The sequence below is a fragment of the Triturus cristatus genome, chromosome 10 (genome assembly GCF_964204655.1).
Source record: "Triturus cristatus chromosome 10, aTriCri1.1, whole genome shotgun sequence".
Lineage (NCBI taxonomy): Eukaryota > Metazoa > Chordata > Amphibia > Caudata > Salamandridae > Triturus > Triturus cristatus.
In genome coordinates this window covers 1,199,083,761-1,199,108,852 of record NC_140593.1, presented here as the reverse complement: position 1 = coordinate 1,199,108,852, position 25,092 = coordinate 1,199,083,761, and the positions used below count along the sequence as shown (strand labels likewise).

Genomic DNA, 25,092 nt, shown 5'->3' with positions numbered 1-25,092 from the left:
GCCATATTAAAACTTTAATATGAATCACACAATAAAAAGTTACAATAGACAAATTCATACATAAATTAAATGTGACTGATTTTCTTTATAAATAACAAATTCTATTAAAAAAACATTTTATGCGAGACAAGGTTGAAGACAGAGAAGAGGAAAAACAGAAATCATTGTCAATATCAACCTTCACAATGTTACTATCCTTTGACAGTGATGTCTATCTTTGAATTAAGCATTTTGCAGTAAAGGAATTTACCAAAAATGTTATTAGAAAGCTATAAAAATCATGTTGGTCATTCTTGTTCTAATCCCCAGTCTTGCAAATTCCCTGCATTTGAATTGACACATTGAAATTATATAGCTTTATATCCCCCTTACATGTACTTACTTCTTCAGTTTTTCATCGCTTTGCTGTTTATCATTCTCAAGATCCATCACAGTTTCCTGGGATAGCTTCAGGTCACCTTCAAGCTTCCGTTTGGCCCTCTCAAGGTCCATGCGAAGTTTCTTCTCTTGTTCCAAAGATCCTTCAAGCTGAGTATTTAGATTCATATCTTAAATGCCATGATGATGAATAGGGTTCAGTTTTTCATGAACATTACAAAGTGATGGCATACTGCTATATTGGCCAAAAGTACATTGTGTACTATTTTGGCAGACGTGCTTTTGAAAAATGTAGTTGTTTTCATCTTCATCGGTGCTCACAGAAAGAGTTTGCTTAATCCAATATTTTGCGCTCTATTTTTAACATCTGCTTATTAACATCTGTGATATCAGGCTTATCTGGAATGCAGTAATCCCATGTACACTGATTGAGCAGGCTTAATATTGTGTGAATGAGATAAGTTTAGCTCTTTTATGTGATGTCAGGATCCATAATGACATGAACCCTGTCAGAAATAGACTATTTTTGGCTAAAATGTTTCAACCAGGAGATTATAAAGGCATTGCTAAATCACCCAAAATGAGAGAAACTATTTGTTAGATTTGTGGAAGGTGGTAGAGGTTTGTTTCTATGTGGGTGGGTGTGTGCATGTGTGTAAGCATGAGCACAAATGATTTAGCTCAATCGCTGTAAAAATGTTAAATTTTTCTCAAATATCCATTGTTGAAGTTTTGAGCATGGTAGAGGCCAAAATTAGACTGCATCATATGTAATAGTAAATTGAAATAATGGCTTCAGGTTACCCGGGTGTCGGACTTACTCTGCCTGTCGTGGATTCAATAATACTTTGCTCATATGGAGTAATTTCATACTGGAGCATGAAATTAGGTGGTAATAAGTTACCCAGAGGTATTGTACAACTGAAAGATATTTTTACCTTACTAAGGAGAAAGGTGTTATATTTTCATTATATATCATTAATTAATGTAGAGTCTGTTCAATAAATAAATTATTTATGAAGCTTGTAAAGGATTACTTTTGATTCATTCTCATGACCAATTAAATAATTGAACACTTCTCACTAAATCTGTTTGACAACACAGCAGAACCTTCAAGTGTACAGATTTGTATGGGTCCTGCTATCTACCATACTAATAGACGATTTTTTCTTATCAGTTAGTACTAAGTCAGATGCTCTTTCAACCTCGAAAAAGGTGCCCATTGTGGGAGAAATCTTTCTTTTAGTACCGTACAATTTTTAGAACCAATTCAACGTTGTGTGAGCACATGATCTTCTGTTCACCAAATTTTAAGCAATATGTACAGGTTTCACACACTATTTGATCCTCTCTGCCATCAAGGATTGACCCACTTTCCGAAACAAAGCTCCTCAGCGCCTCCTATTGAGTAGGTGTGGAAAGATCACAGAATAGAAGTCTCCTAGAGCCTTGTTTGCCTTCATTTCATGCTGCTCCTTTCATGGCCAGTGAGACTAGGACTAGTAAGGACAGTAGCAGGAGTACCAAAGGACAACACGGAAAACCTACAGCTGCTTCTTCTGGCTGCCTGTAATTGGAATCCATATGTAGGAGTTTTAACTATATTTTACTCTAACACACAATGACATAAATGAATTGTTTTGCGCTTAGCTATTTCTCCCTGAAATAATATGTGGGCTGCTGCACAAATAGACTCTCTCAATGTTGCACAAGTGGTATAAAAGCATTTGTAGAATTATGTGTCTTTTATGTAACTTAAGGTAGTACATGTAACAATGTGACAGAATCTTATTGCAAATAGTGGTAAATAGTATTAAAGAAAGTCTTTCTAAAGGACCGTATGCCATTAAATAATGTGAAACTTCAACCTAAGGTTTCCTTTCATGCTCTTTGAAACACTTTCCTTTTAAATGTATACTTACATCATCCACTTGCTGTTCCAGCTTGGTTTTGGCTTTGGTCAGAGTGCTGACTTTATCTTCCTCTGCCTGTAGGTCATCCAGGGTTTGCTGATGGGCCTCCTGGAGAGATTTCTTCTCTTTTGAAACTTTTGCAATGTTTTCATCAAGTACTGCCATTTCCTCTGTGAGATTCTTCACCTAAAACATTCAGATGAATACAAATAATTTAAGATGCAGTTACTTTTTATATTTTTGTTAATGTAAACAATCTGTGTACAGTTACCTTATTTTCTGTGGCATGCTTTTCCTTCTCTACTTTGGCAAGAGTGAGCTCAAGGTCATCGATATCTTTCTTGAGCTCAGAGCATTCATCCTCCAGTTTCCTCTTCTTTGCTGTCAACTCTGCATTACTTTCCTCCTCATCTTCAAGTCTTTCTGTCAGCTCTTTCACTTTAGCTTCCATTTGGATCTTATTTTTAATGAGTCCTTCGCATCTTTCTTCTGCATCTGCCATGTTTTCACTTTCCTAATGAAATATTGAATACAAAATGTGTTTAATATTTATTTTGTAAAAGTATAATTAGTTGCCTTTGACTTATGAACTGTCACCTACCGCTTGAACCTGTAATGCAAGATCATTTTTCTCCTGAAGAAGGACAACCATTTTCTCCTCCAGTTCCTTCTTTCTTGCTTCAGATTTTACCAGAGCTTCTTTTGTCTTTTCAAACTCTTCTTTCATGTTTGCCATTTCCTTTTCTGTCTCCGCGCTCTGCAGAAGAGGCTTTATCTTAAAGTAAAGCTTCATCCACGGCCAGGTTTTGACATTCATGAATGACCTGATGTTGTACTGGATGGTCATTATGGATTCTCTGTTCAGGGTAAAAACAACAAATATATTATGAAAGGTTCAGTTTGAGTCATTATCATGGATTTTAGTGAGCTGTGAATTGTAATAAATACCTTCTTTCCATCATCTTCCTGAATTCTACTCTCATGAGGAATCCCCTGCAGGCGGCCTGGGTTCGGGTGATGAGCTCTGCCAGCTTTTCATCTCTCATCTCTTCTAGGGTACCCAGGAGGCCGGCTTTGAAGAACACCTTCAATGAAGAAGTGGATGATGAGCACTTACTGGCATTCTTAATGTTCCTTATTTTAATAATCAAATATATATATATATGTATAATTTCCTACCTTTGTGTGGCCAAACTTGTACTGAGTATGGTCAACATCAATGGAACCTAACAGTTTCTCACTAGCCTTCTTGCTGTCAATGAAGGCACCATCAGGGATAGCACTTGCATTTAGCACTTTGTACCTTAAATAAATTATGATTAAACTTAGTTTTACAGTCAGTTCACAAATGAAAAATGTGTTGCTACATTGTTTTACTTAACATAGTTCTGGGATTAATGTTACTGTTATAATACAATTGTATGTAACTGATCTATAGGATAACGTTAATACATGATTTACAATCTAAAGAATATTATGAATAGTAAGAAATTCAGAACCAGTGATACCTTGCTTTTTTTACAGCTTTAGCATAAGATCATGTTTTATCTATACGACAGGATATATTCAACTATATTTCACGCAGGTGTTACTTGCAATCGTTTTACCTCTGCTTAAAGTCACCATAGAGGATCCTGCTTGGAAATCCCTTTCTACAAATTCTGATGCCTTCTAAGACACCATTACATCTCAACTGATGGATCAGCAGATGATTGTCCATTACACCTACAGACAGAGAGTAGAGACCATATCAGTTCACGTAACATTCTTATGCAACACAGTGATACTCCAATACTATATGAATGGGTAATCATCAAAATGACACTCTACCTGGAGTTTTTGTCTCATTGGGAATCAGGCAACGCACAAAGTGGGGATGAGTGCTCCTCAGGTTAGTCATCAGCTTGCCCAAGTTTTCCTGTAATAGGGAAATACAAGTGTTTAACACACTAAAAACATGACAGCCCACTTCTGAAATATCGGGTGAAACAAACACCTCTCAAGCAGTATTGTCGGATATATTGTGTCACAGGACTAATTGTACCTCAGTGACGTACAGTTTTCTGTTGCACTTACTCTGAACAAAGCAGACACGGTCTGGAAGGACCCGCCCTTCTTCTTCTTTCCTCCTTTTCCACCAGCAGCAGCTGCAGCTTCTAAGATTTGAAAGTAACAAAGTATTACATGCATCAGGCATTCTGTCAAGATGACTTAGTTTTATTGTTGTTGCATTTTTTACTATTTTCATACAATGTAGCATGATATTTACCGATTTCTGCTGCAGTAGCGCTGTAAAGCATGGACAGAACTTTAAGGGATGACTTTTGGTACAGCTGGATAACAGATTCATTCAATGGATCCTTGTTCTTCTCCAGCCAGCCAGTGATGTTGTAATCCACAGTACCAGCGTAATGTACCAGGGAGAAGTGAGCTTCAGCCTTTCCTTTGCCTGGCTTGGGTTTCTCAAAGTTCTTGCACTTGCCCAGATGCTGGTCGTATAGCTTGTTCTTGAAGGAGGTGTCTGTAGACTTGGGGAACATGCACTCCTCTTCAAGGATGGAGAAGATTCCCATGGGCTGAAAGGAATAGAATTTATGGGTGAGCACTTACATATTTGTGACCAGTATTACTAGAACATTATTCATAAAATTACCCACCTTCTCAATAAGTTCTATGCAGGCAGCGAGATCCATACCAAAGTCAATGAACTCCCAGTCAATGCCTTCCTTCTTGTATTCCTCTTGTTCCAAGACGAACATGTGGTGGTTGAAGAACTGTTGCAGTTTTTCATTGGTGAAGTTGATACACAGCTGTTCCAAGGTGTTGAACTAAACCAGTACAGTCATTCAGTGAGTAGATATTCATTACGATTATAGTATCAAAATGATTCTACAGTTAAATATGTTAAACTCACATCAAAAATCTCAAACCCTGCAATATCCAGGACTCCAATGAAGTACTGCCTTGCTTGTTTGGTGTCCAGCTGCTGGTTGATACGGATCACCATCCACAAGAAGAGTTTCTCATAGACAGACTTAGAGAGTGCGCCAATGGAGTTATAGACCTGATAAAGGAAAGATTTGACCTTGAAACAATGTACTCAATAAAATATTTGCTGATATTTTTCTTCATAAAAAGCAATCAGTATTCTTGATAAACACATGCAAAAAAAACATATTTACCTGATTAACCGTCTGCCCCTTGGTGACAAATTCATTGCCGACCTTGACTCTTGGGTAGCACAGTGCTTTGAGCAAATCCGCTGAATTCAAACCCATCAGGTAAGCAATTTTGTCAGCAACTAAAGGTAGAACAGATGGGTATTATTTTTCTGCTCTGTATATTACAAATTTTCTATGTCACTTCTGCTACTTTTTTTGGTTGACCTTTTAAAGTGTTTCACATAATAATTGATATGATTTTCAGCTACACATATTGTCTCCAGTTCCACTTAAATTTGTTTTTTTAATTTGGTTCTTCACTTCCGTAACATTCCTGCTCCCTCATAGTGAATAAGATTCTGTGACATTAATGTGTCTGTGGCTCTGTCTGTGTAGTAGTTGCATCGGTGTTATTAGGCTGGTTAAGTGCATATTTGTCTAATTTGATCATCTATAGGAGTGTTTTCGCACTGTTAATATGACATTTTCATTAGATGGGTATGTTTAGTGGGTCAGGCAAAGAAACTTTATTTGCATGTTAAACACACACATACAAGAAAATATAGAGTTAAAAGTCGATTCATTGAAATTTAGAGAATGTAATGAAATAAAGATTAAAAATATAAAAGCTATAAAATTACCATAGCACACTTTTCCAAGAAAAAACTGCAGGTTTAATATATATATAACTCTAAAACAAATCTCTGCATTATTTAATAATTGAAGATGCTGATAGGTTGCTCTACATTGTACATAATTACATTGTTTTAAATATGAAATATAAAAACGTATTAAAGACTACATAGAATTGAGAAAACAATTAAATGTAGGAGGAATTCAGTACCGACCACATCACATTGACAAATTTGAGTAGACAGAGAATGTTGATAGCCAAAAGGAAAACAAAGTAGATAAACAATCGTCCATGACCTGAAAAAAACCAGTAATGACCTATCCCGTCTACCAAGCACCAAACACTGTTAAAAAGTCATTTCCGTGTCCAGCTTCAGGGAAATTCATTCTTTCAATGCTGGTTTCATGATTTCAGCCTTTTTCCTCCTGGGGTGATTCCTCACTATATACCATGCTTCCACTGCCTTCTTATCTTGTGCAAGTATTAAAGATGGATTGTCAAATAGATGGGAAAAGCTTATTCTACTTAAGGTCTGATGCATCAACCAACCAGAGAATACTAGAAGCTTTAGCTAGGCTTAGGCAGTTCTTTTGGATGATATGATTACGGGTTTGCTCTGGATTACTCTATACTGAAACCACAAAGCCAAAGGTGCCAATTTAATGTGATCTTCCATGTAGCTGAGACCTAATTCCTCATGGGAAATATCTGAAGAGGATATCTAACACCCTCTTACAAAAATGGTTCTCCTCAATCAATAAATGTGTACAGTTTGCAAATCTCCACACCCCATTGCCATAGGCTACAGTTGGAACTCTCTGTCATTTATAGATCTCAAAATGTGGGATAAGGCCCATATGCTTAGAAAGGCGTGGTAGATTTAGGGCCGAATTACGAGTTTGGCGGTCCATCGGACTGCTGAACCTGTGGTGGCCGTCCCTGGACTGCCAGATTGGCGGCCAACCGTCACATTACAACTAAGGCTTTGGGACCACCACAGGACCACTGCAACCGTCTGGGAATCCTAATCCTGCTGGAGTGAGGAAACTATTGGGGCCCTACAGGGCCCCCTATTTTCTCTGTGCACGTGGGGTGCATGCAGGGGTGAACATTTTGGGTCTCCATGTATTTTTGCACCCCCTGTTCTTGCAAGGACAAAAATGCACGACATTGTGCATTTCTATCTGGGCAGGAACGGGCTGTGGCGCTCCTATGGCGGTGAATTTCTAAGGCTCTCCTATGAGCCATAGAAAAGCACCGCTGCAGGACCGCATGCCAGGATTACAACTCGTAATCCGGCAGGCGGACTAACTAGAGGTTTGGAGTCTTGGAGCGGGGCGCTGGCGTGTCGGTCCACTCCAAGACTGCCAAACTCGTAATCAGGCCCTTAATTACTTGCATATGTTTCTGGTGGACTTTAGCCAGGTAATGGTGACGTGACTAGCCCATGACTCTGATGAATCAGAACATGGACCAAGTGCAAAAAATGAACCAATGTATGGTCATAGCCCCGTTTCAGTGAGATCTGACACAGTTTAGAGTGCTTAACTGAATCAAAGGCTGTCAACAAATCCATGAAAGCTCGGTACAGTGGACAGCTCTTGTCAATGGTGTATTTGCTCAAAATAAGGTGGAGTTTAAGGCACTGCTCGACTGTATAAAGTCACTTTCTAAATCCGTATTGAGCGGGATGTAAAATCTTATTACTACGAGCCAAGGCACACACCCAATTGAAAATTGATTACCTTGACTGTGGTACCAATGAGTGATAGCAGGCAGTAGCACTTGGGATTTCCTGATTTGATTACCTTTTTCAAAATCTGGTACTATTATCGAGAAAGAACAACAGCTTGGGGGGGTTATTGCTAACCAGGTTATTGTAAGCGTTGGTCAATAAGGGAGCCCATAATTCCACATTAACACTTCTTTAAATCTATCGGCAGTCCATCTGGTCCGGTAACCTTATGGCCTGGTCTAAGTTTGATGGCTTCCTTAACCTCCTCTAATTTTAAGTCCAACTTAAATGGATGAGATTTTCTAGGCTCAGACAGGATAGCTGATGATCCACGCTCCATCCTACTATAAACATCTGAGAAATGGTTAACCCACGCTGCAGTGTTTATGTGACAGCTAATTAGGATTTCTTGACAAAAGCCTAGCTTACACATCTTGACAATAGTCTAAAATTCCTGTGAATCCCTTAGTTCAGCCACTGCTACCAATCATTCTCCGTTTGCTACATTAACCTCTTGCCTCCTATTATCCAATATTACCTTACAAAATCTATGCGCATGCGCTACCTCAGCAGGAACCGTGGCAAACGCCACTAAGGCTCAATTGACTATATGCTCTCATGCATTTAGAATCATACTATTTTGGGGCAGGTGAGTATGTAAATATTGTGCATACTAAGGGCACAGTAGACCAGATGAACTAATTGCTGGTCGCAAAAATCTAGTCACAATCTGCAACCAGTATTTTTGCAACCGGGGAATAATTTAATGTATCGATCTATGTACTAATAGGCCCGCTTGCTACATTCCAAATCAGAGTGGGCCGGATGTTTTAATAAGCTAGGCGACTCACTCCAATTGGTGGCCATCATAAGTATGGTAGTCTAGTAGCGTCAGCAGACCATCATGTCTGTGATTGCATTTCAATGAGGTACAGTTTTTTTTAATGCAACCTGTTTTCATGAAAGGAAACAGCTGCATTTAAAAAGAAAAGATTTCGGTTTTTTTAAAGTTTGCTTGAGAGTTGGCAGAGGTCCAGAGGACCGCTGCCCAACCAATTATATTTTTAATTCCCATCAGCAAATATATTACCACCCCAATTTGGTAGCCAACAGTTCTTCGATGTTACTACAAACACAAAACATTGATACGTCGCACAACGATTTGATACTTGGAAGAAACTTCCTACAACAAGCGCCTTTCATATACCAAATGAGTATGGGTTTGCAATCCCATTTTAAGAATCAGTAAAAGTTTACAGATTATTAAAATGGGATTAGTACATTTAAACAAGCACTGGCAAAGGCAATAAATCTCGCCTTTAAAATGCGTGTGCCAAACTGTTGGCTTTGCCAACATTTGTCTATAAAGTATTGTTTAAAAACAGTAAAAGCAAAGAAACATTTCCAAATTCTGAAAGAAAGGCAAATAATTGTCTTATGGTATCTCAAAACTGTACACTGAATTTAATGTTTTACATTTTTTAAATGGCATGGCTTGTTTCAAATACTTTTCGCTCGGGAAACTTTGAACAGAATTTAAAAAGAGTAAGGAATTATGGCCAGATGAACGACTGGGGCATTTAGCGACTCGCAAATTGCGCTCAATTGTGAGTCGCTAAATGGCATGGACAATAGAGTCGGAGACACTGTTTGCGATTCCCCATGGGGTCGCAAATTGCATGCCTCATCAATATTCATGAGGCACTAGCAATTTGCGACCCCATTAGGAATGGCTGGCCCTCCCATGTATGGTGGCCTGCTGGGCTCAGCAGAACTCCATGTCTGGGACTGCTTTTCAATAAAGCAGGATGTTTTTTTTTAAATACAGCCCGTTTTCCTTAAGGGAAAACGGGATGCATTTAAAAAAAAAAAATGAAACGTTTTTGTTTCATTTTTTAAGGACAGGTTGTGGTCCCTGGGACCACTGCCTGCCCCTAAAAAATATTTTGCGTTGCATTTGCAAAGGGGAAGGGGTCCCCTGGGGACGCCTTCCCATTTGCAAGTGCATTACCACCCTCTTGAAGAGGGCGGTAAATTGTGATGGTTTTGCGACGGTAATTGCGATCACAAAACATTCTTACATAGGGTAGAGAGTCGCATTTAGGAAGGGACGCCCTTGGAACGCCCCTTCCTAATTGCGAGTCGCAAATCCTATTTAGCGAGTCGCAAATAAATTGCGACTCGCTAAATAGGGTTTGTACATGGCCCTATTAGTTTTTGCATGCGCAAACGGGTCGCTAACCCATTTGCGCATGCAAAAATGGGTCATACATCTGGCCCCCTGAGAATGTAAAGGGAAACGCTTGTCAAGGCCGACTTTACTAATCACAAGATTCAGCCATTTTCTCCTCTGCAGTGGCCCTGGGAGCAGATTTAGGGGCCTCCAGGAGAAGTGTCATGCTAAGTACACCTTCTGCTTCAGACACCTGCTCACTGGGTGCTACAAAGAGCCTGTCCTTCCGTGCTTTCATGCAATATGTAGAATGCAGGAGATTAAATAAAAATAGTCCTTAAAGTCTGCTATTCAGCTATACCCCAGCAAAAATATTCTTCTTTTTGTGCCTTTGCAGACAATCTGGGAGGGGTGAGGAGAATCACAGTGCAGGAGGTTGGGAGGAATGAAGCAGCACAAGACTGAGAGAGCTAGTAAACACATGCACTTTCATGTGGTGTTGAAAGAAAAAGGAAAAGGTAGCTCGTTATATGTGAGAAGTTACAGGATACACGTCACCCAGTCCAAAGGATCACAAAGAGGCCATGCTCCACCGGGAGGAAAACACAAGAAGAAGAAGGAAAACAATTGAGGAAGAAACAAGCAGATGAGAGTGACAATAAAACCAATAAATGGTAGGAAATGGGCACGCTGTTAGCCCACTGTAAGCTCACTCCCTGTCTGGATAGACCTAAAAAGTATGTTTACGGTCGCAAACCCTGAATTGGGATTTTTACAACAGTAAAAATGATTTGTACATCGGGCCCAGAACGCGTAATGTTTTAGCAGGATACCCTTTCAGCCTAGGGGAGTGTATTTCTGCAACTCACACTGATCAGAAGTTATACAGTTGTTTCTCCTTACCCCTCTAATGTTGACCTTTCTACAGTAAGGCCAGTTTCACTTTGAATAATGAGATTAATCCTCTTAAAATTAATGCATTTAAAGTCTGATGCTATTATCGAAGATGAGGGTTATAGCATGCCCTACCTTCTGTGCCATCGGGCTCAGCCTGCTCCTCACGCTGTTTCTGCTTGAACTTCATGTTTCCATGGTGCATGACTGCTCCTGTCAGCTTGTAGATGGCGATCTTCTCATCTTGGTTGAACCCCAGGATATCGATGGCACTCTGTCGTGAAATAAGGGGGGAGTATTTTATGAATGAGAGACTCAACTTAATTGGATGACCATGTATGGTAACTTTTACACCCCTTTCTTGTAGCAGGTTTGGGTGAGTAGGCGAGGAAGCCCCAGTTCATTGTCACTTACATCTGTAGCCAGCAGCTCCTCTTCGTCATCGATGCTCTTCACCGCAATCTCACCCTGGCTGACGGTTGGGTAGTCATATGGGTTCGTGGTAATGAGCAGCATTTCTGTTGGAGAGAAAAAAATAGAATGCATTAAATAATGCAGTAAAACACTTGAAAAGCGCGTAAATAATTACCTTTTCATGAATTCCATTTGTTTGCTGTACTTTTATCAAAAACTCTTGCAGGCATCAATGGGTGCTGCATTTCCATTATAAAAATGGAAAATATGTCAATAATGATTGCAAGTGCTGATTAATCCGTCCGTTTACATGTTGACCTTGTTAGTGAAAGCCACCAATGCAGAATTTAGATTTCTGGCCACATGTTTTATTTACTACAATTTAATATCAATTCTGCAATATTTTGCCTCCTAGACAATTTGATTAAATCATATTAATCATTCACTGAGTTACACATTTTTCTCTCTTTGACTGTTACACTAGCAAACAGGACTCAGTGAACCACAGTGTTTTTTCTTTTTTTTTTTTACGCTACTAAAATATCATCTTTTAACAGATACTTCTATTGAGTGCAGATAAAGGGAGATTTGAACCATTTTAGATACTAACCGACCAGCTCTGGCTTCTTATTGGTCATGATCTGGTAGAAGATGTGGTAGCTCCTCTCAGCTGACAGCTGGAATGTGACTCTGGACTTTTCCAGCAGGTCTGTAATGCAAGCATAATTTATGATAAATTGCTCAATATATATATATATATATCTTTTTCGTTTGGGATATGTGTGTGTGTGTGTGTGTATATATATATATATATATATATATGTATACATATATATGTGTGTGTATGTCTTACATGTTTCAATATCTGCAGAAGCCAGCTTTCCTGTGGTTCCAAAGTGAATTCTGATAAATTTACCCTACAAAGTAAATAGAGGGTAGAATTATTTTAGGTGTTTATTAAGAGACAGCAACTGGTTCTTCAATCCCCTGAATTGGAAGTAATTGGAAGTCTTACAAAACGGGATGAGTTGTCGTTCCTCACAGTCTTGGCGTTACCAAAGGCTTCCAGCAGAGGGTTAGCCTGGATGATTTGATCTTCCAGCGTTCCCTATTAGAGAACCAAGGTTTCATCATCAATTACGTTGTCTGACATACATATAGTGTGTGGTGTTAAAATGAATTGAACAGAGAAACAAACCTGCATCTTGTTGCCTGTGCCGGCGGCCTCTTTTTTCTTGTCGCCACCACCAACAGCAATTGTTGCAAAGTACTGGATGACGCGCTTGGTGTTCACAGTCTTTCCTGCACCAGATTCTCCGCTGTAGAGAAATAGGACATTCAGAACAATTCATTTAAGTGCCTCAGCCACATAAAGCTGGTGATGTAAATTAAGCTCATCAATTTTCTACTAATGATGTATTACTTACGTGATCAGGACAGACTGATTTTCACGATCTGTTCAAGGAATGTCAGAAAAGATTGCGTTAAGCAATGCTATATTTCAGTAGAAATCATAACTGTTAAATCAAGTAAACCATTACCTGTCAACATGAACTGATAGGCGTTATCAGAGATGGAGAAGATGTGAGGTGGGGCTTCCTGGCGCTTCTTGCCTCTGTAAGCAGCCACTACCTCGGGGTTGTACACTGGCAACCACTTGTAGGGGTTCACAGTGGCACAGAAAAGACCAGAGTAAGTCTGAAATTAAAGAAAGGGATTTTTATTAAATGTAAAAATTAATGGCCGGCCAAAGCAAAATAATTTAAGGCATAAATCTATTTTCAACTTTGTCAGTGAATTGTAAGGTTTTCTTTTTATTAGACACTTTACCAACACCAGCTCCCACTGTGCATGGTCTTTGATAGTGCGCAGCGGGGTTGGCCCACACCCAGGCTCTCCACCTCACCTGCCACCTCTTTCTTAGTTCGCTCCCTCTCTATCTCTCATCGTCTCCCTGAGCCATGCGCTTTCTGTCTTTTTTTACCGTCTTAAAAATTATGAACCGAATCCAGTTCGCAATTTATTCCCAAAATGAAAATCAAATCCACTACTTGAAATTGCGACTTACTCTGTTCGCGTTTTATTCTTGTGGTACTTGAGTTTTTGCACGTCACTGGGTGCCCCTTAGCACTCCCCTGGGGTGGAACAACTGGGGTCTGCCCATTACTGTGCATTCCCCCCCCCCACAGCTCAGACGTCCTGAATCAAACTTGACTTATGTATTCAAGATGGCAAAAAAATTATTTCCAGAGGCCTTCACCAGCCAATGACATTTGTCAAAAACTCCAAATGTGATTGACAGGAGGCTCAAATGACTGAATCATGACTTAAAAGAGCACAGAATAAAAAAGTGCTAAACTTTCGAGACTGCTCTGCACCATTTCTACAGGCTTATATCTCCAAAAATACTAAAGGGAATGATACTACACCAAAGGAAGCACTTTCTGAGTAGGGTTCTAGGTCCAGGTGAAGTTTGATGTAAATCTGTTAAGCACTATTGACTACGTGCAAGCAGAATTTTTCCCCTGCAAAATTGGCATGCCGGGACTCATTAGACTATGCATGCAATGGCCAAATTCGATGCATATATGTCTATGGGGTTAAAAGCTATCGGCATCTCAAAAAATGCCTTTTCAATGGAAAACTGTCCTGAATCATAACTACAAAGTGGTGACTGCCACGCTGTTATGACCACAGGTTTTAATCTACGTAAATCATTTTGGGTGCTTCTCTGCATTGTGGAAATAAGTTATCTTTTGTATTGTGATAGACCCTAAACGTGGCATGCATCCACTGCCCAGATATGTGGATCTTTCCATTTTGGGCTGAGTTTGCTGGTGTGCTTTGGGAGCACAGGTTTAGTCTCTTGAATTGGTGGCAGAGGGTGGTGATGCACAAAGGGATGTCTAGCAGTGGTGGCCGATACAAGTAAAAAGTGGTAGGGCGGGTGGAGGAAGCGTGGGTGGAGTACGGGAGGGGAGCACAGGGGTGGTGGTTAAACATAAATAAATGAAAGACTTCCCTGATGCTGCCAGCTGCCTTGCATCTCGGCGCTTCTCTGCTCTCCTGCTCCCAGTAGTCCCTGATAAACATCATAGGCTCCTCATCCAATACAGGCGCTGCTCTCATGCAATACCTAGCATGAGAGCAGCATGAGGATTGGCCTGAGCGGACTGGTTTGATGCTCGCTCAGGTACAGGGAGTCTGTGCTGTTTCTCCACCCGGCTGTGGAATACAGCTGGGTTAGAGAAACCTAAGTGCGCATGTCTGTTTGGCCAGCCTAAGATGGCCGGCCAAACAGACAAGTGCATTTGTAGCAGTGCGGACCACTCCTCCTCCCAGTATCCCTGTGTCAATCAGGATGGCCCAGCCCCGCCCTTGAATCGGCATAGCAAGGAAAACTTAAATGATACTAACATGCTTTATTATCATTTTATGACTCCTTAATTCACTGCTCAGAAAGCAGTGGGGTTGCGCTCCTTCGCCTTAATGGAGGAGCCGCCACTGTGTCTGGCCTTCTTAAGCTCCCACTAACCTGCTTGCCCTCTCAGTGCTTTCTTGCCTCCTGCCATGTTTGCTGCATTCTCGTAGATTTGTTAAACTGTAGCTTTGCACAAGCTATTGTATAGTATCAATCAGTATATAGTTCCCAGATAGTCAATATTTGTATGTCTGTTGCTTAGTGTAAAGGAGTGCACTGAGTTACTCATTGGGTGTGGACTAGGGACAGCTTTGGCTGGTTCTCCAGTCTGTTATAAACTCAAAGATGAATGCATCATAGTCTTAGTAATACTCACTATAGAAAGTGGCTTTTGGTATGTCTGCTTCAGCCATTTGTCATTCTCACTTTGCTTCATTCCAAAAGACAGTATGTGTAGAGTTGGAGACTGGTCCTGAACCCTTCATCTACTAGGCAATGCCAGTCACATTTTGTATGAGTGCAACGAAAAGCCATTCTGTGATTGGCTTGTGAGACAGTGTGAGTTAAGGTATAATGTCTGTTTAAATTTTTCAATAGGCCTGGGGTAAGTATCAATAGGGGAAGAATGATCTTCTCTGAAGACATCTCGTCTCCCCCTCCCCAGCTCTAACACACCCAGACAAAGAATAGGACATTTCACGACATCGCCACACCCCTAGCCCAGCCTTCCTAAAGCTGTGGGATAGTGTTGATGAATAAATATCACAAACTACAGGAGCAGAATTTCCAGCAGCTACTAGGACATCTAATGCATTCCAAGTCCTTCATTTATCTCTGTGACGTGTTGCACAAGTTAAAGACTTGTGAGTGCAGCCGCTTTACTGATGGCGGCCCTGTTAAAGTCAGGCACCAATGAAAAGCTATTATTAGGCTAATCTCTTCCTCACAGCCCATGCCCAGATCTGCTCTGCCATGCATTGTTAAAACAGTGCATGGATAAATACTTGATAGTAAACCTGCACGAGTGCTGTTAGGTATACATGTGCGTTGTTATGTTTGTAGTTATAAATGGATTTGTGCCTATATGAATGCAGAATTTGTTGGGATTTGTGGATACCTGCATGTCTTTGCTATGCATCTGCACTTCAACTTGATGTGCATGAGTGTGTGTGTGTGTGTATGTGTTTATGTGTGCATGTGTATGTGTTTGTGTGTGTGTGTGTGCGTGACTGTGTGTATGCACTAGACCAGTGCCAGGTCTGTTGAGTTTATCAATGCTTATTTTTGCCATCTGCTGCCCTTTTATCTTTACCAGAACCATTGTTTTGCACAGGCTCCTGCTTGGGGCAGGCATCATACCTACTGGGGAATCAGTGGTTGGGATTGGTCACAGAGGTCCACTCTCTGTATTTAGCCTCTGCTTGGGGCAGGCATCATACCTAGTGGGGACTCATTGGTTGGTGGTTGGGATTGGTCAGTGGTCTACTCTCTTTATTTAGCCTCTGCTTGTGGCAGGCATCATACATACTGGGGACTCAGTGGTTGGTGGTTGGGATTGGTCAGATTCCGCTCTCTGTATTTAGCTCCTGCTTCGGGCAGGCATCATACCTACTGGGACTCAGCGGTTGGTGATTGGGATTGGTCAGAGGTCTACTCTCTGTATTTATCTTTTGCTTGGGGCAGGCATCATACCTACTGGGGAATCAGTGGTTGGGATTGGTCGCAGAGGTCCACTCTCTGTATTTAGCCTCTGCTTGGGGCAGGCATCATACCTACTGGGGACTCAGTGGTTGGTGGTTGAGATTGGTCGCGGGGTCCACTCTCTGTATTTAGTCTCTGCTTGGGGCAGGCATCATGCCTACTGGGGACTCAGTGGTTGGGATTGGTCGCAGAGGTCCACTCTCTGTATTTAGCTTCTGCTTGGGGCAGGCATCGTGCCTACTGGGGACTCAGTGGTTGGTGGTTGGGATTGGTCAGAGGTCCACTCTCTGTATTTAGCCTCTGCTTGGGGCAGGCATCATACCTACTGGGGACTCAGTGGTTGGGATTGGTCGCAGAGGTCCACTTTCTGTATTTAACCTCTGCTTGGGGCAGGCATCATACCTAGTGGGGACTCATTGGTTGGTGGTTGGGATTGGTCAGCGGTCTACTCTCTGTATTTAGCCTCTGCTTGGGGCAGGCATCATACCTACTGGGGACTCAGTGGTTGGTGGTTGGGATTGGTGGCAGAGGTCCACTCTCTGTATTTAGCTTCTGCTTGGGGCAGGCATCATACCTACTGGGGACTCAGTGGTTGGCATTGGTCGCAGAGGTCCACTCTCTGTATTTAGCTTCTGCTTCTGGTACTAATGGTGGGTCTCTTCCCTCCAGTGAAGTCATGTACATAAGTAAGAGTGTGATATTCTGTGCTTGGCTTCATGGAATGTATGGGACATACTCTTTGACATAACGCTTCGTTTGCCTATATGTCTTATGTAAATACTAACAACGTTCTCTGCAATTTGAAGCTATTGTGTGTGTTGATACTTTTCAGTAGGCTAATTTATGTAAACTGTTTTATGGGTGTAAACCCCCTCTGGGTAAACACAACCTTAACCTGTGACGAGCAAATGGCTGCTTCATTTAGTTTGTGGAGCTAAATGGACTGAATTAAGAGGGGCCCCTCGGCACTCCTCAAGTCAGTGTGATAAGTCTCAAAGGTGTACATAGGTTTGCTTTTCGGGCGGCAAAGCACAGGCTGCGCTCATTGGCTGGACATTCTTTGGGGTGTCTGGGATATGTTTAGTGACCTTTCAAACTTCCCCATTCGTACTCACGTAGATCATCCAGGCTGCGTAGCGCTCGGCGAGGTTAAACAGCACGGAGGCTTCATTCAGATGGGTCATTATGACCATGTCTTCAATCTTGTCGTACTTGGGAGGATTCTGGGGGTAGACTTGAGTGTCTTTGACTGTTACAGTCTAGAAAGAAGGAAAGACATGCAAAGATAAAGTTGGAGTTGAGCAGAGATGTCTGGCTGCATTCTGATGCTAGGCTTGTTTACGCCATTCTTGGTATAAGATTATTTTTACCCTTCCATCGTCGGTCTTCACGGTGACTTTGCCACTCTCTCGGGCCGTGATGGTTCCTTTGACGAAGAGCTCTTTTTCGTCATCTACGAAGCAGGTGTTCTTGGCATCAAATGGCCTGTTTTGGGCTTCCAACCTTTCCTTTTCAGACTTACGCAAGTACTGCGCAGCCGCCCCAAACACCGCCATTTCCGAGTCCGACGACATGACTGCCGACAGTCACTAGGGTTAAAAAAACAAGTCAGTTATAAAGAATACATGTTACTCCTGCAAACATACCTCTGCGTATCTTTAAATGTGGTGAGTGGGAAATACGAATGGCCTTTCAGCCGTTGCTAATTATGTATATTGGATGGAGCTCGAAATATCACCCATAACCACACCAGTTCAGTCGGGCAGCTCAGTGCAGAGTTGCACTTCTGGGTCGGTGGTTGACTCTGATCAGGTAAAGATAAACGCTTGTCGTCATTTCCAGTCTGTTCAGAGGCCTGCGTGGGATGAGCTCATGGTCTCTGTCCACTCTTCTGTGGATAGGAGTCCAAGTCACCAAAGCCACCGCACAATTCCCTCGGATTGGAGCCCTATGGTAGTCGGTGCAGAGAGGCCAGCATTTATGTAGCTGGAGCCTGACTGGGGCTCTGCAGAGCAATCATCCCCTTTGCTGTGCTGCATCATGCGTGAAGCCTGCTGTGCTTGAAAGACCTGATGCGTTTCCAGCGCTCTCCAGCCTGCGCCTTCAGCACACTGCCAGCTCACACTGTCGCAGAAAGGGTTCAGTCCTCACTGTGTGTTGACTCAGTGGCGGCTGGTGAACTTTGGGAAAGGTTGGCCTTATTGTCACTAGCCAGCACACTAAGCAAACTAATCTTCCAAGGAAAACAGACTGAAATGTGCATTAGGTGCAAGAATCTTTACATAAATGGACGAAAAACTATAGATTGTAGAGGGAGTTTAATTCATTTGGATGTGCTCTCTCAAAGAAACTCCTGTAATATTGCGAAACATAAATACCCTCTTCGGCCATTTCAGCCACACATATCTAACTCATTTCCTTCTCTCACCCCGCTCCTACCAGGTGGATTATCATACATTCTATACATTGAAAGGGGCTCAATGAAAAAATGACACAGGTGTCAGAATCTCAGCTTTAGAAAGCAGACCTATCCCTCAGTTGAATGTTGCACATTAAACATGTGTTCACGTCATTCCTTCACTTATGCATGCATTTTGTAGGGTAATGTACTGTCCCTGGTGATTGACTGTTCAGTAGTGTCCTGCAACAAGTTGGTGTGTGCCATATCTTTTATGGTAAGTGCCTCTAGGCAGAGAAGGGCTGCTCGCGACCCCAAAAACACCATGTGATTTTGTAGACTGTTCGGAGGGGTGGGGGGCTGTCTAAAAACTGCAGAGAAGGCTCTCTTAACGGTGCATCTGTTCGAAGGAAGAGTTTCTTTAAGCGCATTCTGTTAAATATGGGACAGCGGCACCAAGCAATGACTGACCACCGCCTAAGAGTTACACCAATCTGCCTCACAATGTAGGGAATCCCAACTGAGGCCATTAAAGGCTCAAAGTTATGGCCCCATGAAAGTCAGTCAGGTTCCATAAATACATAGTTAACGACCCACAAGCAGCTATTTAACTAGCAGTGGCATCTAAGCGCTGTAATAAAACCCTCTTCATAAAGTGAGAGTCGACTTCAGTCCCCTGGAGGGCTGACTGGCGATCCAGCCTCAGAGACCCAACTGGGAAGCAAATGACAATTTGTCTCACATTGAACAGGTGCCAGGAAGGGGGTAACCCCAGGCCAGACTGCTGGAAGGTGCACTACAGTAGCTTGTTAGATGGGACTATGTGCCCCTCCCTGGTTTGACCGTGTTAGTTTTACTTCATCTACAGCTCTTGAGAAATGTGCCATTCCAGTGGGAGGAAACAAGGAATAACCCTTACCTTCATACGGAAGTTTTTTTTCAATTAAAATAAACACGGATTTTGTTATTCGTGCCATACAGAGACTTGTTGAATTTTTGAAATTCAGCGCCGAGACACCCCAGGGTATTTGTGCGCTATATAAATTGCATAAATAAATAAATAAGGTGTTCCAGGTCGGTCTCAGAAGTTGGCCTCTTAATATGAGTTATTTGCGTTTCCTGGATATGATTTGGTACATGCACAGCAGTCTAAAGCCATCCTTACTCTAATGTAATGGTAGAGTATATTCTACACTTTGCAGCTCTTCCACCAGTTCAGAAAGCGAAGAAAAGGTATCCACGGATCTCAGAGCTAGTCGTGGGGGTGTTCTATTTTGTCCAAGAGTGCATTATAAGGGTGACATGTGCTGCCCAGTTTTTCTGAATTAAACTTCTTTGCAACCCCCATTTACCTTCTGCTATTAAAGTCTGAACGACAGAGGTTTGGAAATAGTGGAGTTTTGTGGGAGTGACTACATCCCAGACTCACGGGAATGGCCTCTTGGCCAGAAGCGCAGCAAGCCTGGGGCCCGATTCACAAAGGAAAAATAAGACGAAAGTCTAACTTTACGACTTTCGGTATTCACAAAGGGCATTTACTATTCGTAAATGCCCTTTGCATGTACTACTGGTAAATGCCCTTTCTGAATACCAAAAGTCGTAAAGTTAGATCTTGGACTTTACTGTGCCTTTGACATTGTGGGTGCTTCCTTCAAATGAACGACGGCGAAGCTACAAAGATCTTTTCTTGGTGGGAACATTGCTAAGTTATCTGTTGCGCCTCCTCTCACCAGAACCTTGCCGGTCCCAGGCAGTGCCTGTGGATGGGAGGCCTCACCTGAGTCTGGAGCCCGTGTCGGTGTTCCCCTGTTTATTTAGGGTGCAGCATCGGGGGGGGGGGGGGGGGGGGAGTGCAACCTCCTGGGGGGAGTGCACCCGCACACTGGCTCTAGGGAGGCTTCTCTGCCCACCACCTCGCTCACTTGTAGGAGTTCCCGTTGGACTCGGACTAATCCAGCTCAGCACTGAGTACCCGTGCAAGGACCACAGGGGTGTGCAACCAAGGGCGCAGAAGCCGGCGATGACACCCTGTTGATTCTTGCTTTCATGTCCTCCTCAGTGGACTCAAGTCTTACCTCCCAATGCCTTTAGCTTCAGAAACCAAAACCTTCACGGAGCCCCTGTAAGAAAGCACAGCACATAAGTCATTCAGATCAAACATCACATCACAGTTTGCTTGTTTGCAACTTGAGCTACGTGCATGCTTTTCCACTTTAAGTTAGGAATGCTTCATTTTTGTCACAATGCTTAGTTTTGTCAGGACTCGGTGTGAGGGGAAAAGGGTGCCTGAGGGTATGAAGGGAGCCTTAACTGTGGGAGTTCTTGAGAGGTACCTTTCCTGCACATCCTCAAACGAGCTGTAAAACGACTTAAATCTACGCCCAGAGCTGCTGCACTTACCGGAAAGTCTGAAGCTGCAGCAGTGGGACGCCATCCCTTCTTATATACAGGCCCATCTGCTGATTCAGCACGGGTGACCTTCTACTGGTGGAAATCAGAAACCGAATGCGACAAAATCTACACTTAAACCTATAAATAACTGCGGCAATTAAACATGATCGTGGATGCCAAGTGGCGGCGGCTATAACATAGATAGAACATTAGTGATGCCGGAGCTATGTGTGCACGTATGGGGCTCCGGCGCCTGCCTATGCCAGGAATCTGAGGCGGCTACAGCATCCCTCTTAATGCAGCCTACCACTGATGGAGGAGGCGGCCACCCAGGGTGGCTGCAACAAATCCATCCAGGCAATATTAAATGGCCTCTTTTATAAGGTGTTGATTTCTTCCTGTCGAAAGCCAAACTCCTTAACCGGAAGCACGGCTTCCTCTTTGAATCTTCGGTCAGGGTGAATGTGGGGCAGCTGGAAAGCCTTTCTCTAGGACCCCTGGTATGTTCTCATCCCAGCCTTCCCTATCACAATCAATCAATAAGGGATCTGTGAAGCGCACTTCGCACCCGTGGGGGTCTCAAGGCGCTGGGGTATCACCTCTACTCGATCGTCCCAACAAGCCTTTCATCAGTTCCTTTTCCCCCTGATTGGGATCACCACTTATAGGTTTAAACTCACCTGCTGCAGAGTTCATTGTGTGTTCAGAAGTTTTCAGGTAACAGTGATCATGTCGAGATACCTCTGGTGATTGATGTTCCTACAAGAGAGAGGCCGGGAGTTTTGTTTTGTGACAATTTTATCTCACCATAAAGTAGCGCGACGGTAAATATGCCTGCGGCAAAGAACATGTACCATGCAGATCCCAAAACGTTTTTTTATGTGGATAGCTCAGCGATTCATGACTTTTGTCATCGAGATCCTATTTTTACTTTCAGTTCATAAATTACAATCCTAATAATGTAGCACGCTAACCTATAAACTGCCATTAAAGAGCTGCTGATAGTACAGCTTAGAACTTTGGGCCTTATTTATGAGGCGCTAAACCGCTGTTGTGTCACTTTTTTGTAACGCTACATTGGCATAAACAATGCGCCACACTGCGCTATATTTACAAACTGACGCATCTAGGCGGATGTGTCACTTTGTAAACCCCTTTGTAAACCCCTGCGCTACATGATACCCGCATCATGTATAATGTATGCAGGGTGGGCGTTCCCCCGTTGAAGTCTATGAGATTTCAGTGCGCCACTTCTACGAGTTCACTGCGTCAAATCCCCACACCTTCTTCAAAGCAGGCATAAGAGCGGGCATAAGGACTGACGCAGGCACTTTGCTGAAGTTGTGTCTGCTTTCCGACACATTCCAGCAGTGCGTCATTACTGATCCACCATATATGTCCGGATTCCTGACGTATTTGGGCAATCCTTGCAACATGGAGTGCCATGCTGTAACTACGGCATATCCAAGGTGTCGCAAGGAGGGCACAATGAAAAGTGTTGCATCGCTGTTTTTTATTAGCGATGCAGCACTTTTCATAAATGAGGCCCTTTATGTTTTTTCCCTGGGTTTTTTATTATCCTAAGGTTGATAAAATGGGTTAGTTTGGGTAGAACTATATTCTTATTAGTAAAGCCAACTCTAACCACTGTGGTACCTTGTAAATCCCGAGTTTCTGCTTCTCCTGACCAAACACTCTTTTTTTAAAGTTAATCTTGATTGTGGCACCAACCAAAGTATGTAGCAATCACAGAGACTGCACTGACCAAGGACAGCGGTATAACGATAAACAGATAGAAACATAAACATAAACATAGTTGGGGCAGCTCGATAAAGGAGAAAATTTCAGGGACTCCAGTAGAACCCCCCATTAAAAGACGCACAATGGAAATAACAAATAGTTCTGACTATGTAGTGCTGTGAAAAGCGAACCAGAAGGACATATCCATCCCTATAGACAATGAACCATGGGAGGGAGATAAGGTGGGGGAATGACGGAAATGAGAGAAGGATCTCCTCCAAGGATGGGATGGGGAATGAGCCAAAACGTCTAACACTCCCTCCTGCGACAGCGCATGCCTACATTAAAGTTGAGTACACGGAGTCCTCTCAGTTAGAAAGAGTTCCCCAATATGGAGGAAGGTGCCAGCCTTGTGTTGAACACTTTAGATAAGACACTGGAATGAGGCTGTTTTTTTACATTTTGGCGAGACATTCATCATGCGGCACACTCTAGTGGTGTAGGACACAGATATTTCCCACAGTGCGCCCTGTGGCCAGGAGGTGCCGCCTATGGGTCAGCAGGTCTGAGATGTTGGACATGACGTGGAGCAAGACTAGTGGTCCAGTTAAAGGAACAGGAATCTATAATGCCTTGCTCAGCGATGTCTATATCGAAATCCAGTATATGTTAAATCTTATAGAAACTTCTAGCTGCAGATTCCTTACCTTTAAATTTCCCAGGCATCAGACTGGATCTGGAAAATTTGGCTTGAGGAGTAGCCCTTTGTGCCATCGGGTGGCTCAGTTCTGTTTCGTGTGGTGTCATCGGTGTAGTTGGCGCCAGATGTAACCAATATAGGCGCCTCCCAGGCGCGCGAATATCAATTGTTTTTTTTCTGCGCCAGTTAGCGCTGATTTGTAAAAGAGCTACCCCTCTGCCTCTTTATAACAGAATTTTTTTTGACGTTTTGTCAAAGATTTCTTCCTTGTGTGTAGAGGATGAGATCTAGAAAGGTAGGGTTTAAGTCATGAGGCGCCTGTCACCACACTATGTTGATTACCGATCCACACCTTGTGTGCTTATGGTGTCTCGAGTGCGACCACTACTCAAAGTTGTGCTCTGACACTCCATCTAATGCACCTCCTCGGAGATCTCCATCCTGTTCGAGGAAGAGAAGGTCACAGGACTGCTCCAGGAGCCCCTAGTCTTCTTCATCGCAACTGAGGTCCTTGGGACACTCGGGGGGGGGGGGAAAGCACAAGTAGAAGAAGTCTAGATGGACCGTGACTTAACCTCTCCCGTGGAGGATTAACGAGATGAGAGAGGAACATCGACATTCCAGGCATTGTTCTGCGGAGCCCATGCCTAGTCCAAACCTGCACCTCCCCCCATTTTGGGGAACTGGAGCCGCCCCGGCTTAAATAAGAGCTTTACGAGGCCATGCACCAAGTATGTGAGCGGGCCAACCCCTCCGGTGAGCTCCGTGCCCCGCAGGGTCGGAAGAGGCCTCACCAGGTTTCGCACTGACGGCTCCTGCCTTGACTCCAGTGCGGTCTTATGGATCCAATCCCGGATCGATGCCGATCTTACCAACATGACATTCCCCGGCACCGGTCCTGAAGTCGATGCTCCTGGCACCGCCAGTGCCCATCTGCGGCCCCAGCCCCATTCTGATTCCCGATGACTTGGAGTCGGAACAGCATCTATCAACACCAATAACAATACCCATGGAGCCCAGAAGCTCCAAGTCGGTGCATGAACGTTTTGAAGAAGTTACAGGCATGTAAGGAGAGTGGAAGGGGTCACTGGACCCTGTAGAACACCAGTTAGACCCTCATGCTGAGGTGTTGGACTAATATGAGGAGCTTGCAGAAACCAGTGGACTGGACAACTCTCCAGATGCTGGTATGCTCTCTCCACCTACTGTGGCTATGAAGGAGGGAGCATCTTATGCTATGGTGGCGAAGAGGGCAGTGAAGGTCCTTGATCTGAAGCAGCCCTTAGTGCAGGTCAAAACTAACCTCTTGATCGAAGTGCTTCAGCCTGGGGCTTCCTCATCTGAACCCCCTTGCCCTTCAGTGAAGCAGTAACGGATGTTTTTCTAGTCACTTGGTACAAGCCTAGCACGCTGGCTCCTGTGAACAGGACAATAGTAAT

At 43.0% G+C, this 25,092-nt stretch overlaps 1 protein-coding gene across 1 annotated transcript in view; it reads right to left on the bottom strand.

Moving 5' to 3' along the window:
* Positions 1 to 21,033, bottom strand: part of LOC146797039 (myosin-4-like) — a 37,227-nt gene extending 16,194 nt beyond the window's left edge. Inside the window, exons 1-24 of the mRNA XM_085629648.1 lie at positions 20,898 to 21,033; positions 17,795 to 18,013; positions 17,540 to 17,683; positions 12,844 to 13,000; positions 12,730 to 12,757; positions 12,501 to 12,621; positions 12,318 to 12,410; positions 12,156 to 12,219; positions 11,913 to 12,011; positions 11,303 to 11,406; positions 11,024 to 11,162; positions 5,474 to 5,592; positions 5,206 to 5,355; positions 4,949 to 5,119; positions 4,561 to 4,867; positions 4,368 to 4,447; positions 4,122 to 4,209; positions 3,899 to 4,016; positions 3,471 to 3,594; positions 3,240 to 3,376; positions 2,893 to 3,148; positions 2,563 to 2,805; positions 2,301 to 2,477; positions 383 to 528 (exon numbers count right to left, since the gene is read on the bottom strand). Of these exons, the coding sequence (XP_085485774.1) occupies positions 383 to 528; positions 2,301 to 2,477; positions 2,563 to 2,805; positions 2,893 to 3,148; positions 3,240 to 3,376; positions 3,471 to 3,594; positions 3,899 to 4,016; positions 4,122 to 4,209; positions 4,368 to 4,447; positions 4,561 to 4,867; positions 4,949 to 5,119; positions 5,206 to 5,355; positions 5,474 to 5,592; positions 11,024 to 11,162; positions 11,303 to 11,406; positions 11,913 to 12,011; positions 12,156 to 12,219; positions 12,318 to 12,410; positions 12,501 to 12,621; positions 12,730 to 12,757; positions 12,844 to 13,000; positions 17,540 to 17,683; positions 17,795 to 17,998 (3,269 nt within the window). The 5' untranslated portion in view covers positions 17,999 to 18,013; positions 20,898 to 21,033. The remainder of the gene's footprint in view (positions 1 to 382; positions 529 to 2,300; positions 2,478 to 2,562; positions 2,806 to 2,892; positions 3,149 to 3,239; positions 3,377 to 3,470; positions 3,595 to 3,898; positions 4,017 to 4,121; positions 4,210 to 4,367; positions 4,448 to 4,560; positions 4,868 to 4,948; positions 5,120 to 5,205; positions 5,356 to 5,473; positions 5,593 to 11,023; positions 11,163 to 11,302; positions 11,407 to 11,912; positions 12,012 to 12,155; positions 12,220 to 12,317; positions 12,411 to 12,500; positions 12,622 to 12,729; positions 12,758 to 12,843; positions 13,001 to 17,539; positions 17,684 to 17,794; positions 18,014 to 20,897) is intronic.
* Between the last annotated feature and the right edge of the window lie 4,059 nt (positions 21,034 to 25,092).